Consider the following 20,603-nt stretch of genomic DNA (forward strand, 5'->3'; position numbering starts at 1 on the left):
GGGAAAGCGCGGGGAAAGCGCGGGGAAAGCGCGGGGAAAGCGCGGGGAAAGCGCGGGGAAAGCGCCTCATTTTCCCTAAACTGAGTTTTAATCTAAAAGAAACATCTTTAAATTACAGAAATAATTTATAAATGTGAAACTCCTAGGCTGTCCCTCCCACAGTCTTTATGGGTGGGTAATTAGATAAAAATTAAACAGAAAGCCCATATACAAATGCAGTTATACAAATGCAGTGCATCTTGATACAGGTGCCTTCTGCACATTTAGGACAATTCCACAACCCTAAGGAAGTTACAGCTGTTGCACTCACATTTGAGACACAACAGTGAGAAGAGGAGACTAACCAATCTCTACTTGCAATCCTGAAAAGGTCCTATATTGTTGGACAGGAAGTATACAAGGTATTATCCCTTAGGTTATGTGTAGAAATGAAGGATGAAACAACATGTTAAGAACACTTCAAGATTCCAGGACACAGAACTGAAGGAACTGCAAGCCTGCTGGCAGCCTCAAGTCTGTATTCGGTAACAGAGCAATATACACCACTTTCTGGCTGTCAGTATAATCTGATTTACAGGAGGCTGGGCCAAGATAATTTCAAGATTGATTTTGCACATAATTTGAATGAGAATTAGAGAGGGGAAAAAAAAGACCAAGAGCAGAACAATTCTATACAGTTACAAGCCAAACTATAAGAGGAGAAATGTCACTGAGCAAACTGGCACTGTCTGACCCGAGACTGGTTACTTCAGAGAGAATGTCAAGGAACAACCTATCAACATTTGCCTACAATTTCTCTACATAGAAAGGAAATTCACTAAGCTAAGAAATGCCAATATTCACAACTCCAGTCCCCAAACTACTGGAAAACTTCCAGATCTGATAAGATAGCTAGCACTATTATTTTTCCTTAAAATGCTATCTTGCTGTCTCACAGCCACTGGCTTCTCTTATGTGCCATTTGTGGCAGTTACTGCCTATAGATATTTATATAAATAACCTGGAAACTGCCTCAAAAGTTGCAGTTAAAGCAGAATTCTCTTTAAGCATTAACTTCTAAACGAGTTTTAAGTTAGTTATGAGTCAAATTTGTATAACAAAGTTAGGAGCAACAACTAGAGAGCTCATTCTTGGAATTCTCTTAGATATTTAAACACATTACCTCCAGAATTCAAACAAGTTCAGCCACTCTGTGAATACAAAGCTACTACTGACCTGCTATCCATTGATACTAGTATCAACAATCTAGTTAAGCAACAACAGTAGCATGTCTTAGTATCACCAAAGCTACATTTCAACATTGATCACATTCTCAGTCTCCTCTTCGAAAGCAAAAGGCGCAGTAAATACATGTCTCTAATAGGAATTAAACCCGGTAAATGGTCCCTTATGATAATTTATTCATTTCATTTGAAAGTATTAGTTACATAAAAAGAATCTTAACTGCATCAACAAGGCAAAACATGCTGTCAAGGAACATTTGACCAGAGTTTATGATGTACCCTCCAGGCTGTCCAGCTTGAAAAGAATTCCTGCTTAGTATGCAGAGGATGAGTAAAGGGCAAGAGAAACAAGCTCCCCTTATCTTCCATGCCCCATTCACGCCTTACCTGGAGACACTACTGAGAGATATAACAGAGCAGGATCAGTCCTGATGCTCATGTGACTGTGATGATTTGTAAAGACACTTCTTACCATGGTTTAACACTAACAGGTCCTAACCATGCAATTAACAGTTTGAGATTCACATGCAACATTTTACAAGCCTGAGAGAAATTAATTATATGTTTAGATATTGTTCTGAGTACATTTGTGACATACGTTGGATGTTGCATCATTCTTCTTCTCTGGACCTCCATCCTCTGGATCACTTCATGAGGATGTAGCCTCTGTGCTGGAGGTGCTGTTGCAGGGATGTGATGGGATATAGGCTGGTGTGTTGCAGGGAGATGCTGTGGTATTGGAGCAGCTGCATTGGCTAAGGGATGAGTTGGTGGTGGAGGTGGAACAGGATGAGAAGACGCATGAGAGGAGATTGAAGGATGAAAGGGATGCACTGGATGAGGGATAACATAATCCACTTGAGGTGGAGGCTGTGGCTGTGGAGGAGGATTTCCATGAGAGTGAGGACATGCAGAAGCTTGATGGTGAAGAGGTCTGGTCAAGGAAGCATCTGCAATGAAAACATCAGGTGCTTTTAATTTGGTCAATTGAAGGTTTTAACTTAAATTTATTTTAAGTATCTTCACACAGGTGTTTCAGTATTATTCCACCCATTTAAACTGTGGCAACATGGCAATATGTGTTTATGCAATTTTTAAATAAAGTGATTCTAGCAATATATCCTCCAAGAAACCTGTATTTTCTGCAGCCAAAAGCATTCTGTTTTCCAATACTGGCAAAAAACAAAACAAAACAAAAAATCTGTGTGATACACACTGGAAAAGGTGCATGGAAAGGTCTGGGTTGGAAGGGACCTTAAAAATTACCTTGTTCCAACCCCCTGCCATGGACAGGAACACCTTCAACTAGACAAGGCTGCTCCAAGCCATGTCCAGCCTGGCCCTGAACACTTCCAAGGATGGGGCAAACACAGCTTCTCTGGGCAAGCTGTGCCACAGTGTCACCATCCTCAGAGGGAGGAATTTCTTCCTTAAACCCAATCTAAACCTACTCTCTTCCAGTTTAAAGCCATTCCCCCTTTTCCTATCACTACATGCCCTTGTCAAAAGTCCCTCTTCAGCTCTCCTAGAGCCCCTTTAGACACCGGAAGGTGCTATAAGGTCTCCCCAGAGCCTTCTCTTTGCCAGGCTGAACAACTCCAACTCTTTCAGCCTGTCCCTGCAGCAGAGGTGTTCCAACCCTCTGAGCACTTTCATGGTCCTCCCTACAGACTCACTCCAACAGGCTTGTCCTTCTTGTGCTGAGGAGCCCAAACCTGAAGCAGTATTCCAGGTGGGGTCTCATGAGAGAGGAGTAGAAGGGGAGAATCCCCTTCCAATTTTACTTTACATTTGTTGTTTAATTTTTAAAGTTCAATCCCCTCCCCCCTTTCCGGGTTCACTATTCTATAGACAATAAAATCCAAAATAAGAAATCACAATCAAAGAAATTATTCTTCTAAAGCAGATCTCACTCTGAGTATGGGACAAGGGACCACAACCAAGGAAAAGTAAACAAAAAGCCAGTGCTAGAATACAATGGACACAAAAAATATTTTCATAGTAAATACAGTTTTGAACTCTCAATGCTATTATGGTCACTCAGAAGAAAATATTTTAACTTTACCTTGATCCTGTTCAAACCCCCTGCGTAAGATGAGCTGTTTACATTATTTCTTAATCCATGTTTTGCTAGGCCAGTTCTAGGATCAATGCAAGCAGGCAGGAGATGTTTCCCACGCTGCCAGGGCAGCTGTGCCAGCAGTACTTACAAGGAGAATGCATGTAATGGCGGCAGGAGGAGAGCGATGCCTGGGGCGGCGGCTGTGGCTGAGGCTGTGCCACGATGCGTTGTGCGTGACGAAGAGCCAGGGCAGCACGGATCGAAAGCAGATGTTCCATGGAAAGCACCGCTTCCATGACTTCTGATACCACTGCTGCTTAAGTCTACTGGCAATGCCTGCTGCAGAAACAAACCATCTTTTTTCAAGCAACTCTTCAGACACTGAAAGCAAAGTTACGCTCAAATATCACTTTTAAAAAAAATAAAAATAAATACTATCACAAGCAACTGGCATCCAAATTTTGAAGTTTTAAGGCTTGACTAAACCATTTTTTAAATATTGTTAACATTGCTTATTCCTAAATTCTTGAATCTGGTGAGAGACTAACGTCATTACAATAGATTCTGTGAAAAATAAACCCCCCCCCCCCAACCAAACTAAAAACCCCAACAAAAACCCCTACAACAATAGATAAATAAGATTGAGAGTTCTGCATATTGTAATTTAAGTTACCACAGTACTGTTCTTTCTTATGACTGTATTGTTTTAAATCCGTGATTTAACTACTGAAAAGGTCTTAAAAACCAATGCTTTTAGAGGAGCAACTCTTTTATACTTCTTATATACAGAACATTAGACTTGATATTTTTCTTCCCTCAAAGCAGCTCAACAATTTGCATTGCAAAACTGCTATGATGGGCAGAATATTTCAAGGTAACTATGTTTGGTTTGCTATGCAGATACTCATCTTGCAGCCATCAAGAGGTCAGCTGTCAATGGTTACTTGTAGGATTGTCTTCCCATAAAATTTCAGGGTTTTGTGTTCATACATATATTATAGTTCAATTTTTCCTTCTAGTTCCCTTCTATAATGTCTGATGCAGAGCAAGAGAGTAATTTATAATTCAGCATCCTATCCTATTCTCTCTTATCTGGAACAACTTGAAATCCCAAGTCACAAGGTGTGATGGTGAGTCACAAGGATTAAACATGCCTGCTCGTGGTAACTGGTGCCAGAACTGCTGCCTGCTCCACATGGGGCAGGCACGGGGGGAGGCCTTTCCACAGGGCAGCTGGAATCACTGAACGAAGGAGATAGCGGGACAGCTGGGTGAGGATTGTGGTGGTGGTGGTGGTGGTGCTGGAAGTGGTGGCCATGCTGCTGAAAGCAGCTTGTATGTGGGTGCCCCAATGCATGATGAGTCTGTGAAGGTCCTCCACAAGGAGAATGCTGGGGGCAGCACGATGGTAGCCTTGGCATGGCCGGAGGGCCAGTTTCCAGTGTCGAATTAGATGCAGCTCTTCTCATTTCATCTTGAAGAGAAAGAAAGTTAATATTGAAGTGAAAGAAACTAGCAAAGGTGTAAAGCAGCATCTTAAATAGAAAGAAACACCCTGTACCTCATGATTAAATATTTAACCAGTTGAATACCAGATCTAGACTATAACAAAACAAACTAGATACAAAAACTAAGATTTAGCTATACCTGCCAAATGAACCACAACTGAATGGTTCAGGTGGAAGTACTCGTGGCAACCAGTGGAGTACATGAACTGACACTTGCCTTATTCCACAAATTTAACGCATGTCATCAGCAGGGAAAGGAGGGAAGATTGTTCCTGTGGTTAGTGTGCAGAGACCTCAAATTTCTGTGCAACTGTCATCCACTCAGGTTTATTGTCCCTCAACTCATTTGCAGACAGGGCAGCTTTGTTTCAGTGAGGTCATGAGTGCTCCCTGTATATACAGCTCTATACAGGTCTGTATAAATGTGCTCCCAGCAGGTGATCCAGAGCAGGAGATACACTCAAGGAATCTAGATACATCCTTCACTTCCTTACAACACACATTAAAAAAACATCTCTGTAACATACCGCAATGGGAGGCTTAATTACCAGTGAACTACATTCCACCGCCTCAAAAAGCAAGGATGTGGTTTGTTATATATAACCAAATCATTCCAACAGGCAAAAGCAGAGGGCTCCAGCAAATTTCCTGTATCTTTATGGAGAAATCAATTATTTTTTTCACATTCCTGTCCTTTCAGCTTATTACTGTTAGGTTCAGTACTAAAAGTTCACATGGCACTTGATTTAGAGAATGCTGATTAACTTCCTCTACCTCCTTTGTACTCAGAGGCAACACAACAGCTCAAAGTTCTTATTCTGTACCTCCAGCTGAAGTACCAGCAGTGCTGCCACTGGGGAGACTGGGAGTGGTCTCTGGTGCTGCAGAGGGCTGGCTGGTGGAGACGTTGGGAGCTGCATCAGAGGCCTGCTCTGAGGTAGACGTACTGGAGCTGGTAGTGGAAGCAGAACTCACAACCTGCGGCTCCACTCGAGCTGATGTGGTTGGCACAACTGTCGGCTCTAGTGAAATAGAAGAGCTTTCATGTTCTTAAAGCTTTAAAATCTGCTGAGTTTTTTTTTATTGTTGTTGCTGCTTTTGAACTATTTCACAAGACATTCTCAATTCTGGCCTTGCCAGAAGCTAAGAAAGAACACAAAAACCTGACAAGGCTTGTGTGTGGAAAGAAAATTTAAATTATTTTCTCTTTTTTTTTTTTACATCTACTCAAATTTTAATAATTAACATAAAATCAATTCTCAATCAAATCTGACATTTAAGTTTTATTTACTGGATAATTATCCATATATATATTATCCTTAGAACTTTTTACTGCCTACAAAGAACAGAAAAACTTCTAGATCACTCACCAAGAACAGCATAACATCTGAACTAGCAGTACTACTTTACAAACTTCAATCATTCCAGATGCATAGTACTAAAGGCTTTAGCAAGATAAGCTTGGTTTCTAGTCTCAACACATGTTAAAAGCAGATTACCTTCTCTTAAAGGTAGATACCTGTTCATATTACACAGTGCAAAGCTAACAGTGAGCAATATATCCTGGAAATCCAAAATACGTGATGTGTCTTGTCCTTTACCAAATAATCATAAACAAGTTAAAATTTAAAACTATATTTGGTGGCATAATTAAAATTTAGTTTTGAAAAAGACTTCAAGTTCGAAATTTCTCTTAAGTAATGACCAAGAATATGAGATACCATCAAGGGAAAATTATCAGAAACCACTCAGGTTTTTTTAGTAAAAACGTCTGCATGGAAATCAGGGGGGAAAAAAGGCATCAAAAAACTTCAAATACTTCCCTTACACAAAGTCTCAAAATAAAATATGAGTAGCTTTCAAGATTTCTCTCTATATCTAGTAGGAGTATCAGCAACTCAGCGAGCAAAAGAATAAATATATCTTCTCTTGCAAGTCTTCCAACTCATCATATTAAAAAAACATGACCTGATACCTACATTTAAATTCCTCTCACTTTTAATGTGGCATTCCAATATACTAATTTTATTTATTTTAAGGACATTTTGGGAGACACATATTAATGTTTAAATTCAGAAAACAAGAGCAACTTTGTATAGCCTACAATGAGAAGTGATCAGCCAGTCCCCAGGTCAGTGGCCACACTGAGTTCCCTCAGGCCAAGGTACCCCACCAGCCTGAGACTTTCACCACCAGCCCTACAGACACTTCTGATTCTCCCCTGCCCAAACCAGTGAAAAACAGAGGGCTTGGTCCATCTCAAATTACTAGCTAAGAGAAACTGCATTTCTTAACACACTGCACAGACATGAACCCAGGAAGACAGATGGAGATAGGATCCTTATGCTCAGGGAAGTAGCCAGCCAAGTTTTAAGACCAGTATCTTTGATGAAGTAAGTGAAGTTGGGATAAACTGCACAGCTGCCTTATAACAGTATTAATTCAGAAGTCTGATCATTTTACACTAATTCATGCGTGAAATTTGATGCTTAAACCCCAAAATAATATTCCCTAAATCCTGGAAGATTCATCTTAGACATTTCCTCTAGGAGGCGGGAGAAACAGCTAGTCTTTAACACACACATTACAGAAGTGAATTTTAAAAATAACTTGGTTTCTGAATATAAGACTAAATTCTATAATATGAATTTTAAGACTAAATTAAAGCAATAGAAACCTACATCCCACCCCTTCAACAGTAGAGCTGTTGGGTAAGAGCAGTTCACAGTAAATACATAAAGAAAATAATCTGTACATCAACTCATCCTCTTCCTTAAAAGCCATTAACCAACCAAAACTATTCTCAAGCCTTTACAACTCTCCAACCCACCCCAAAAATCAAGACAACTTGAAGAATAAGATATTGCAACATACTAAGCTTGCAATGCACTCAGGGACAGAACCATAACAGGACAAAACTTCTGCTCACATTACAAATAACATGCACCAAAGAAGTCCCCCAAACCACCACCATCTACAAATATAAATGTGCAAAATGTACATGAGCTTCAGTTTTTCCTTCTCTCAATTTTTTGATAATACCTGGAAGTTGCTCTTATGATTTTCTGCAGGAATAGACTTACTAAGTGTCAGTAGTTTTAATGTTAGGAACCAATGAAAGGTTACAGCTTCAGAAATGTAACACATTTTACTAGTTTAGGGTTGGGCTTTTTTCTTTTTTTAAAAGTTATTTTTACTTCAAGGCCTGAAAGAACAGTCACTATTCCAAAGCATAGGCAATGATAGACTTTCCTTTTATAGTGCTGTATTGAAGTAAGTGCATATTTTTCAAGAAGTAGTTCCAACCTGTTCTGTAATTTCTGCCTGGTGAGTCAGCCCTCAGACACACACCCAAGGCAGCTTTGGAAGAAAAACTGTATCTTTAGATCTAAAAAACCCACTGAAAATAGCTAAACTTTTAATTTTGAAAGGAAAGGCACAAGAGGATTTTCTGACAGGCTTGGAAATCAGACATCTTCATAGAAGGGTACCTTATATCTGATGCAATTAACTCCAGTGCCCTTACACTGCCCATCCTGCTCCTGAAGAGATTTCCCTGACAATGCAACTTACCATCTTCATCCACGGTGAGGTCCACGACTTCAGCTGCGTTCTGCCTCAGGGGCTGAATGACTGTGGAGATCCTGCTTCGGGATCGCTGCTCCGGAGGCCGGGCAGCGTGGGAACTGGAGCTCTGGCCCCAGTGTGATCTCGAGTGTCCGAGAGCAGAACGAGACCTTAACAAAGGGTAACACACCTTAGCTACTGGCCTACATCTTGCCGTTATTAATTTCTTCTCTGCATGTTTGACAAGCTACTGGGAGTTTTTTTATTATTAGAAAAGCATTTTGTTACATTGAGATACCCTGTGAATCCACTTTCACCAAATGCACTTATGAACAATTTTGCAGCCTTTAGCAGAGAATGTAACAGCAAATGCCCAGCACCGAAAGTTTAAAGATCTTTAAACCATGTCCCATGTGCAAACAGCTACCTTAAAAAAAAAAAAAAAAAAAAATCACTGTGAAACCCCACAACCAAGCCAAGCAGCAACTATAGCTGAAGTTGTTCTAGCTTTGTAAACAGTAAATGAAGAGTCTCCAAATCCTATACTACTCCTATGCAGTCTGGAACAGCAGGTCTATAAATGATGACAGGACTACAAAGACAAAATCTGTAAACATTAAGTACTTTTGCACATTAACTTGCGACAGAGTACTTTCAGAGGATAATTTCTATACTTCAAATTCCTAAAATGTCTTGACAGTACAAAATCTCTTGACTTCTCACTAATATTTTGCTTCCCCTCTTTGGAGAACAAACATAGCTTTTTGTGATACTCTAACTAAAATGAAATGTGGCTTGAGGAGATCCTAAACCTGTAACCACACCTAAGGAAGGGATGGTTTTATCTCTATATTATAACACTCAGCACCCATTCTGTTCAATTTAGCCATACAAACCCAAACATTCAAGACAATGATCTCTGGAGTATATATCCTCTTTGGAGGATACAGTCTTTAATTAAGGGAACAATATTTTTACAGTATTGTATTTATCATTTCACTCTCAAAAAACTTTGACTTTCCAGTATTTACATAAATCAAGTGGCTCTTATTTTCCAATTTGGAAAAACAATGTACTCAGACTTCAGAAATTTAGAAGGGGAAAATGTGAAGAAAAAGGAATGACTTCACTAAAAACAAACAAAACCCACTGCACAAATCACCATGGAGCTACTGCTGTTTTGGCTGTAGCATTGCAGAAGGTGAGGGAAGAAAGAATTAATTTTTTCAAGTCTTAAGGCTATTACAGAAAACATGTCTTATTGATGCTAGGAATATACAAAGCTATTTATTTTTTAAAAGCATTTGGCTTTAGATAACTTCAAATTCAAACCTTTCTTCAAGGAACTCCACTTTGATTCTGTAAAATCTGAAAACATGGAACAAAACCTCCAGATATTCATGGAAGAACAGGACAGCACATACAGCAGCAGCTTCAAAAAAGTAGGCTGCTTTCCTGAGAAATGCTCAGCTAATCCCTAGATAGTCAACTCAGCCTACACATGCTCTCTCTAGGATCTCACTGCATAGCTTTGCTTCCCCCAAATTCTGCACATCAATCACACTAATAGAGCCACCTCAACAACTCCAGATTAGCCGAATTCTCTAGCTTTGGCAAAGCTGTGCTTTGGGGTTTTTGTCCTTACTTTGTTTGGGGGTTTAGGATTGGGGGTTTTTGTTACTGTTCGGGTTTTGTTTTGGTTTTTTTAATCAAAAATGCATACTGTGCATTCTGGTTAGAACTCCAGTGACTTTACCTTATGGGCTTTTAATGGCACAAAGCATTGGAACAAACCTGGAGACAAGCAACACTTTATTATTACAAAGAAATGCAAATCTCACCTGTAGTTTTCACCAACAGTGACAATCTCCACTTCACTATCTGTTGAGGTAACATTTATTTCTTCGTTAGCAGTGACTTGGGGAGTGGAGGACGCTTCAATCACCACAACATCTTCATCGATACTTCCTGATGAGGAAAAAGGAAGAAGAAAGTTTATATACTCCCTTTATCTCAGGAACTGTCACTAAAAGAGACTGTTTTTCATAGACTTAAAATATATGTAGGCAGAGGATTCCATGGTGTGTGTCAAAACCTTAGGTGCAACTGTCAAATACATGACCTAATTATTAAAAGAAGCAATTCTGCTGTAAATACTGAAGCAAAATGAAGTAAGGAGACAGAAGACTGAGTGTGGGGTAGGTATGCAAGCTTGCATTGCAAGCATTGAAAGCAATTACAGTGAATTTTATTATCTGTAACACCACGAAAATCCAGTCATTTAATATAAAAATACAAAACATTTCCAAGCTAGCAAAGCAGTAGTGGTGTGTTATCACTAATAGCTTTTTTTAAAGTGTTTTTATAGGTATCAATCTCAAGCTAAGCATTGACAACAGAAGAAAAATTATGCACCAACTAGTTTATACCAACAACAAAATTAATCCCCTGGTGTTTATAAACGTCTTTGTATCTAGACATCTTGTGGCATTCACAATCTGTACTAGACAGAGAAAGATAAAAAGAAACTAAGAATGATAAAAAACCTCAACAAAAACCCTACAGAAGAGACAAGTTTTCATAGGAAACAACTTCCACTTCAGGAAGAATGGTTAAAGTTCCAGCCTAACAAGCAGACACATGAAACACTGCTCTAGAGCTGCAACATTGGCAGTAACAAGTCTGAGCTACCTACAATTCTTAAACTGAGCTATGGATTAGTCACTGAGCACAAAAGAACTTCCTAAAAAAAATGAGCTGTATAGCTTAGAAATTGCAAACTACCATTTTGGGTTTTGCAAATTGCTTCAAGGAGTGCTTCAAGAATTTGGTCTCATTCAAGTCAATACTTCCATCCTGTATGGACCGACTATTCTCATCTGCTTTACCCAATTACATGGTGGGAGAGATTATCCTTTTTTATTTTTATCAGTTTTTATGCTCTGAAAAAAAACCCAAACTGCATTACCTATTTTCCAATGGCCTTTGTTTCTGACCATATTTATCCCAGAAAGATTGCTGACTGAAGATGTAAAGAGTGATGCTTCCAAATAGTGGTACGCAAAAAACTCCAGCAATTCGAAGTAGTGTGGAACAAAATTAATTCTCGGAACTTGCATGGAAATTTTGGGGAAAACTGAAAATACTGCAATGTCTAAAAAACATCATCACATTCCAAAATTGAAAATATTGAAAGGCCAATTACTCAGAGTGAAAAGCAGCAGCTAAATCCATCATCACATCCAGAAGAATGTAAACATTGTGCCTATCATGGGCAAACAAGCAACAGCTTCCTTACACAAAACTATCTTAGCTACTCTCAGACAAAACCACCCAGCCAAGCAGCTGGGGAAAGGTCACTAAGAAAAATCCACAACTTGTCCTTCTATCTTCCAAACCTGCACTTCTCTGAAATATAGTCCACACGTCCTCAGGCTCAGTATTTACTGAAATTTATGACATATGCGAAAGTAGAAAGATTTAGGCTTAAATATGATTTTGTTACTTGAGAAAACAAACAAGTTCTCCTTGAGAACAGAATCATCTGCCATGTGGATCTATACTGCAATTCACAGTGTGCATCTCCTCAGAAATTCTGACACAAGCTTAGCTCATGAAAACCAGAGGGAATTCTTAACTGAATATCTACACAATTCAGATACCTTTCTCAAGGTTTGAAAGCTCATTTTACTCAATCCCTTTTTTTTTAAGCACACCTTTAGTTCAGATGTGATTTTACTGACTACGCAAATCAGACTGTAGAAAACATCAGGACTGGTACTGAATGAACAGGTCTTACAACTTCCAAAATAACAAAGAAAATCTTTAGGAAAACAGTAGAAGTTGCTCCAAGTAGAATATAGCATAGACATGGTTCAGACATATGCAATTTCCTACTGTTCATGCTTCTAAAAACACCTTCCCAAGTCAAAAGCACAAACTGATGAGGTTTTCACCCCATGAAGTACTTTCCTATACAAAGAACCAATGCTTTCTTCAAAATAAAGCATAAAAACAACAACTCTAAACTACATAAATATTTCTTCAATTGTTTTATATAGTCCACCACGATAAGGTATAATTTACTTTTCTCTTTTAGCACATACCAGTCACTGACCAGTCATCTTCTGTCTGCAAAGAACTTTAAGCAAAATTTAAAGCATTAATACCTTCCTGATCAATGTATCATTCAAATGACTGAAGCTGTAAGAAGCCAGCTAAATCTGTATAATGACAGTGTTAACTATACTAACCCTGCAGTTCTTGAAGGTTACCTCCCATCAAGAAGAGGAGTCTGGACTGTTGACGGCAAAAGAGTTACGCAGACGTAAGAGACGTATTTTGTACTACTTTCAGAATAATACCTATGGCTACAAAACAAACAGAAAATCATCCTCCTGCAGGCATACGTTATTTCTCTCTGTCATCTTCTGAATCACAGAACACAGTAAGCAAATTATAATCTAGCTATTTGTGAGTAAATTAGCCTTTGGGCCACCACTGACTCAGTCTGCATTTTAAGTGAGCTACTTAAAAACAAAACTTCTCCTGAAAATAACAGCAAGAACTTCATTAATTTCCACAGAATTTGGGGTGTTTTTTCCCTTCTCAGAGCCACAAATAATATTTTATAGTGCATGCAAGACACCAAATTTCAGCTTGCAAGTTTTGCATCTCCCATTCAGAGCTTTCAATAACCATTAGTAATTAAGTTTTGTATGTGACTAATAATCAAAAATGATCAGTAACTTCTTTAAGTAAGTTCTCTCCCCTCTTTTGAAAGCCTGTTTTATGATGGAAACCGAATGCTCAGCTGCCCTAGGGGAAGGGATAAACTGCACATGCTTGAATCCAAATCTGAACATGTCTGAAACTATAATCCTCCCTTAAAAATATAAACATACTCTCCTCCAGGCCTTACCTCACAAATACAGTAAATCTGTCATAATAAAGTACTTTATTAAGCAGAATATAACTTTTATAATGAAATAAATACAATACTGGACTCTTAAGTCCAATATTTAGATCAGTAAATGACAGATTTTTCCCTAGAAAGTTGTAAGATTACTTCACAACAGCAATTGCTATGTGCCACTGACGGACCAACTTGCTGAGAAGCAAGCTTTAGAATCAAATACTTTAATAATCAAGAAGTTGTAAGCAAGAGACTAAGCTTTGCACAGTATAGCATGTATAATATATGTAATTATACTACTATTTAACTCTAAAAGACCATGGCATAACTCCATGATTAATCAATCATCACCACAAGTACTCCTCCAAGGGCATAAATAACACTGGTATAATAGCCAAACTTATGTATGGCTGACTGTTGTCATTCCCACAGGGTATTTTCACATCTGTTTTTGCAATTAACATGGAGTTTAACTAGTCTGAATATTACATGGAAGATATTAAAAGCATTTTACTATACACAATTTCAAATGAGACAGTCTGATCAAGTCTTAAGCGAAACCAGAAGAGATTTAAAATAAGTAGTCAAGTTCCAGTGACAGAGATGACTTATTTTGAGTTCCACGCTTTCACTGGATCAGACCAAGAGCCCACCCAGGCACATGTTCTCTCTACCAACTGCAGCAGGTAAAACTATGTAGTCAGAGCAGAAAATTCAGGCTACAAATTTTAACTAAAAGCTCTCACACCACCCAGCACCCACAACAATGTCACAGACGTCAGAGCACACTTTCTTGTCCAGTCATTGCTCATGGACAGCTGTCAATAACTGTGTTGAATCCCTTTTTGAACTTGGGACTATGCACCTCTACAGCCACTTACACTCATGAATTAAAGATAATGACTTGGATAGTAATTCAGCTTGAAACAAATAAAATAATATCCTGCTGGTATTACTGAGTACTGTCTTCTTTACTTCTCAAATGTCTTGAACTAGGTATGGCTGGAGCCCCTGCTCTGACCCCGTTAACACTGTTAGCATAACACCACTGTATGAGGAGCCATCCTCTGTGACTGAGCAGGTCACATATTTGTTGGCTTTGCCCTCATTCTCAAGCTCTGAAGGTCCTGTGAACCAAGCAGACAGAACAAACACATTTGCCCTTTCCCTCCCTAGATGTCTCAAGATTCCTGGGTGCCAGGACGATCACTCCCTTCCCCTGGTGGCCTTGAACGTTCCAGGCAGGCAGCCAAGCAGGTGTTGTTGACAACCCTGCCACAGCACAGGGGAGCCGGACAGCACCCAGAGCACTGGCCAGAAAATCCAGCAGTTACAAGCCCGAAGTGGGAACCTGGACCAGAAATGTGACCTCAACCCCTCACTGGTGGCAAGGGACACCTCTGTCATCATCTGCTTCCTCTGAGGACTGAGTGAGTAACTCATGTTCTTTTATATGGTTTTTGAGTCTAGATTATGATTCTTATATTGAAAAATCAAACCACACATTAAGATTTGACCTGATCTGCAGAATATCCAGGTAATTAGAAATTTTAACTTAAGTGGTAGTATAAATTTTGTATTATGGTACTTACAGATTGTATTACATTGATTCTGCTTATAGAAATCCTGTGCCATTCTACTCAAAATTATAATATTCTGCTAAGAAAAGAAAGACTTAATTGTAACTATGATTCAGTGCTGTCAACATTCTGGCAAAAATCTGCCTGTTCCCTTAGGGTTGGGTGATGACAGTTTTTCTGTACCTGAGACCACTTGGAATATACGTTCCAATAGCTGGGCATGATGGGAAAAAATTTTCCAAAGCACACAAACTGCTTAGGAGTCTGCATCCTGGTGGAAAAGACAGTCAACCACAGTTTAGGGGATTTTGTCCAACTATGAGCCATGATAATTCAAACCTGTACCAACTGTTCTTAACCTTGCACTAAAATCAGTCCTATGGGCAATGCCACAACAAGCCACTACTACAAGTACCATCTTTTCAGCAAAGAAAGCTGCAGCAGGGAAGTGCCAAAGTGAATTCCACACTAACTTCTATTACTGTAGCTATTTAAAGCCCCAATTCACAGCAGATGAATACAGCAACACTGATTAATGGCCACTGCTCACAAAGCCAGGTGCTTCTTTCCTCACCACTTCTCAGTTCTTCTCCAGTAAGCAGCACGGTAAACAGGATACTTATACGCTTCCTTATCCACTAATGCTGTTGAGATAAAAGCTTGAAATGAGCTGTATCAGTTCCTGTGAGAAAAGGACTGCATGCTATAGTTTGTATGAGGGATTAAATAGCTGAAAAATAATCAACTCTTAACAACAGGCAGCTCATTTCCACTTAATACCCGTTAATCTTAAACCTGTTAAAATAATCTGAGCATAAAGCGGTATATGCTTAAACATTTTCACCAGCCTCTGGCTTGTAAAATATTCAATGTCTACATTCAATATTTTTTTGGGAGACAGACAACAAATGTTAGAGAATCAAGAGGACAGTAGTGAATAAACACTGTCTTATCATTCTAAGCAGCTCTGAACAAAATTTGGAGCAGTTTCTCATCAGCATTACAGTCTAAGACAAGAAAAACCTGTCTAGTATTAGTTGTTCAAAAATATAAAATAACATGTCAGACCCTGAAGGAATCTTAAGTTATTGGGTGAACAATTTGAACAATTTATGACAATGCAAAACTCTACACAGCTTTTTTTTCTAACAACACTCTGCCATTTTCCAGAATTCTGCTTTATTGCCAAATCAGAGTATGTAAGGTTAAAAACTTGTGCCAGTTCTAGCTTTTGCTAGATTTCCCTCCCCAGACTGCCTCCAAAAGACAGCCCCAACCCTTTAGATCCAAGATGAAAATCAAATACCTGCAGAAGCAGAACATTTGCATCACAACATAAGAGATCCAACAACAGTAAAAGCTGAATTTTGCCATGTTTCATAAGCAAAGTCAAAGGAGGATTATTTCTGTTGGTGTGTACACAGGGTTAGAGAAAAGCTTCTGCACTACCTAAACAAAACACAGAATCAAAATTCATGTCTCCCAGCAAAAATGTGGATGCTTGCTGTCATTTTAACTGCAAGCCCAGTATTGCTATTGAAACCAACTGATCAGCATTGCAAATAGAATCCACACCCCCATAAGCACCTGCACCTTCAGCTGTAAGGACCAGCTACACACAGCTGTTTTTACACTTATCCCTCCAACTCCTGTCTCCCCTGAATGAGCTTCAGCTGCCCATCCCAGAAGTAATGAGAACAATGCCTTCTATGGCACACAGTTATTAAAACAAGTATCATCCAGTCCCCGGTGTCAGGACGTACTTGTTCACGCACTCGCTCTAGAAGTACAGAGTTTCACCAGAAGAATAGCTAAAGCCCTAACAGAAAAGGAGGAAAAGCCCCATATAGTGCTATTCAGTTTTTTGGTAAAGGTTTTGTTAAACAAACAACCACCCCTTTCACATCTCCATTCATAAGATTTTTCCAATTAGCCAAGTTAATTTTATTAATTATAAGAACATACTTACTAAATACTTCTTTGGGTAAAAAGGTCTGTTACTTTAATTTCTTGCAACAATCAAAAAGAAATGTTTTCCAGAATAGTCTACACTAATCAGATTTACTGTTTCTTTAAATGCACTGTATCTTTAGATAAACATCAACATTCAAAGCAAAGAAATATTTTCTGCCATATCCTTAATACAAATTGCTATTCACTAGGCTACAAGACTAATCACATCACTTTGAAGCCTGCTTATTAAAAAATCAGTTATTACCACATCTTTTTTAACTGTGTTTTCTTTTCCAATTACTATTATTCTTCTCCTCCTTTCCTAAGTCTGTTCTCTAGTACTTTTACATGTATGCCCCAGGCTTCATGTTCTTAGCAGAAGATATTGTCCTTCAGCACACTCTAATTTCAACAGACATGTGCCAATGTAGAGCAAAGAAATTTTCCCTAACATGAACAAGCTCCTATGGCGTGACTATCAATACAAGCCTTTCGTCATATAGAAACCCAGTCGTGCTTGCTCACTATACAGACAAGTAGCATTGCTGTTTTTCCAGCTGGCCCCATTTCTGTCCTAATTAACTCAATAACCAGAAATGTCTTATGTAACAGCACAAAGCTACAGAAAATGTTAATCACATTTTTATCTTGCTAAAAATAGGACACTTTCACAGAGGATGTCTGCTCAACTTCCCATTATATCTGCAATGTAAACAAAATGCTTAAAAAACTTTACATCAATACATATTTCCACTGGAAAAACCCCCACAGTATTCACACACATTAAGCCAGAATCGCTTTTCAGCTCCCTGCAAGCACTGGTCCTGAAGTACAGGCATGACAGGACACAATCTTTAAAGCAAACCTTCTTTCAGTTACAACTCATGTCAGTATTTTAATCTAAAATTAACTGGTGCAGAACTAATTGATTTTTTTCATTCATGACAAGAAAACAAACAATTTCATTAATTGTGCTTTTTAAGCAGTATAAAAATTAAGCCATTGGGCTTTTCCACATTTGTGTGGAAGGAGAGCTGTTAATGATCCTACATCATTTTACAGTTACACGAAACTCCACCCTGCCTGAAAATTGTAAGAAACCATTAACTTGGAAACAAAGGTGTTAAGACAGTAGTTTCTCAAATTGGTGTTTCATGTAAATGTATGCATATCCCCACACATCTATTATTTACAAATCATATGCTTCAATATGCTTAAACATGCATGTCAAATGTAATTTTTGTAGGCCTAATTAATTTCTATTCCCACAAATATGCATCAAGATAATTAACACTGTGAAATAATTCCTGTTTCAGAGTTATATATGCCCAGCCCTAGCATTGCATAAGTGACTTTTGCATTACAGATTTTACTTCTTGGATTTAAACATCACACAAATTATTTCCTGCTACAACAAATAACAAGCAATAATCTAGACTTTAGTAGTACTCTGGTTCTGTTCAAGCATAAATCCTGCCCTAACATGAACATTCACACTTTTTTTTTTAACCTGTCCTTGTATTTTCAGTCACATTTTCTTAGAGGAATGATCAACAGCCTGAGATATGGTTTTGCTTATTAAAACATATTTGTCACTAGATAAAACACATGGTTGCACAGATTAACACCATGCTGTGTTCTATCTACTTTCCCATGCTCTCTAAAAAGCTGAACTAGAACAGAATGCACAACTACTTTCACTTGGCAAATTTAACATGAAAGGAAATCCAAAAAAATTCATCAATTAACAAAAACCCACAACAAACAAACCAGGAAAAAACACGCAAAACAAACCAAACAAAACTAATACATCCTCCAAAGTCTTCCTCCAAACATTCAAGCATTCAGATACCGTGACAAGACATATTAGAGAAATAACTGTGTAAACCAACTGCATTGCACTGAGTTTATCTAGGTAAAACATTCGGCATACATATTTTCTCTTATTATCTCAGTACTAAAGCTACCTTCAACTGACTTATATTTCAGGCTCTTAATAACAATGGACTTTTTTTTCTTTATATTTTTTCTAAATTGTGAAGTGCAGTTAAATATTAGCAGATATTTCTACATTCTGAAATTAGAATTATTACCACAATCAGTTCAAAGCTAAAATTTTTAATACAATTCTACAGCTAAAAAAATAAAAATGGATCAACTCAGCATGCGACTAATCAGACTGAGACATAATCTTCCACTATGTTCTTTAGAAACCATTAACTTTTACATTCAAGACTTTAGATTTGCTATAATTCTGCTGTAAGATGTGAATGTACTTTTCCCAAGAATTTATGTTGTACTATTTGTAGTATTAATTTCAACAAACTGCTCCAAAGAACTTATAAAAAAGCCTATTGTATACGATGAAAGACAACTAATACAAAATACCTCAGGAATTCAGTTTTACCTGAAGGAACAGCTGTGCTATTCTGGTGGTTTTCACCAGGTGACACAAACAAGTCTTCCTCCCCTTCAGTAGATGAACTGGAAGAAGATTCAGTACTGAGATCATTCTCACTGGAGCTGCTAGAACTGGGGAGTAAAGCATACTTTCTTCGAGCTAACACTTCCCGCTTTTTCCTCTGCATTAAAATTCGTTCTTTTTGGTTCTGTGTCCGCTGTGATGAACCTGTTTTCACAACTCTCTTCCTATATGGAAGTCTTCTTAAAGAACTATTGTGAAAACAGGGCCTTTTCATCAATAACCCGGGTACAGAGTCTGCCTCAGTCCGAGGCCACTTGTGTGACCTTGCACTGTGAGTTCTACTTGGAGTATTCAACACTGCCTGAGGGTGTCTCACAGGAGCATCTTTTTCTTCATCAGATGTTACTGTGTCAGAGTCTCCAAAATGCAAGCTAGAGGAAGGTGAAGAGATACAGTCACTAAAAGAAGAATCATTGTCTTCACTCTGTGTTTCTAGATGCTGTCTCAATCCCAAGATTCCTTTATTTTCTTTATCAGGACAGTTTTGAGTGTATGAAGGACCAGCCTGCTGGCTCTTGCGTTTTTTTCGCACCACAATACCTTTTTCTTGGTCTGTATGGTTGCCATTCATGTCCTTTTGTTTTTGAGAATCACCACACAAGTGAGAGAACTCATTCCCTACTTTACTGGCAATCATCTCAACTTCTGCAGTGAAGCTTTTGGCTGCCCCAATAGGCTCAGGGTTCAAGAGGATCCCCTTCAGACTCTCCTGTCTCTTTGGTGCATCAGAAGGAACTTCACTCTTCATATCCGCTTTTAGAGTATAAACTATATTACATTCAGGAGTCCATTTAGACATGGAAAGATTTAAGAAAGGCCTAGAAAACAAAACAGATAAGCATCAAGAAAAGAAGCATTAGATTTTTCAAAAGCAAAGCTGAAATAAGAGAAAACCCATTTACTGCTAGGACTAATCCCCCAGTGGAAATAGCAAAACGACAGTAACTGAAATACTATTTCAAAATACTAAGAATACTGCTTGACAGTGTAATTTTTTATGAAGACAGAACTCCTATAATTTGCACTGAAGGGAAGTTCTTATGGTCAGTGAAAACAGTATCACTTTCACAAAGCAAATATTGGTGTATGTCACCTGCAAAACAGATGATGTCTGCTTTACTGATACTTAAGTACGGCAGTTACAGGCTACTGCTTATAGAAGTTAGCTGAATTTTGGCTAAATAGCTCTCATAGCCATCAACGAAAATGCATGCTTAAATAAGACCTGTATCTTCCCCTGCAGCAGAACACCTACAGTAAATACTTCAACACAATACATGGTGTTGTATGGTGTCAATTGAACTATAAAA

At 38.4% G+C, this 20,603-nt stretch overlaps 1 protein-coding gene across 1 annotated transcript in view; it reads right to left on the reverse strand.

Annotated features, from left to right (window-relative positions):
* The window catches only part of RNF111 (ring finger protein 111), a 35,382-nt gene extending 15,249 nt beyond the window's left edge, over positions 1-20,133 (reverse strand). The window contains 8 exon segments of the mRNA XM_008637086.2: positions 1,822-2,173; positions 3,434-3,513; positions 3,515-3,624; positions 4,440-4,759; positions 5,618-5,815; positions 8,367-8,530; positions 10,202-10,328; positions 19,216-20,133. Of these exon segments, the coding sequence (XP_008635308.2) occupies positions 1,822-2,173; positions 3,434-3,513; positions 3,515-3,624; positions 4,440-4,759; positions 5,618-5,815; positions 8,367-8,530; positions 10,202-10,328; positions 19,216-20,092 (2,228 nt within the window). The 5' untranslated portion in view covers positions 20,093-20,133.
* Between the last annotated feature and the right edge of the window lie 470 nt (positions 20,134-20,603).

The sequence above is a fragment of the Corvus brachyrhynchos genome, unplaced genomic scaffold (assembly GCF_000691975.1).
Source record: "Corvus brachyrhynchos isolate BGI_N302 unplaced genomic scaffold, ASM69197v1 scaffold200, whole genome shotgun sequence".
Classification (NCBI taxonomy): domain Eukaryota; kingdom Metazoa; phylum Chordata; class Aves; order Passeriformes; family Corvidae; genus Corvus; species Corvus brachyrhynchos.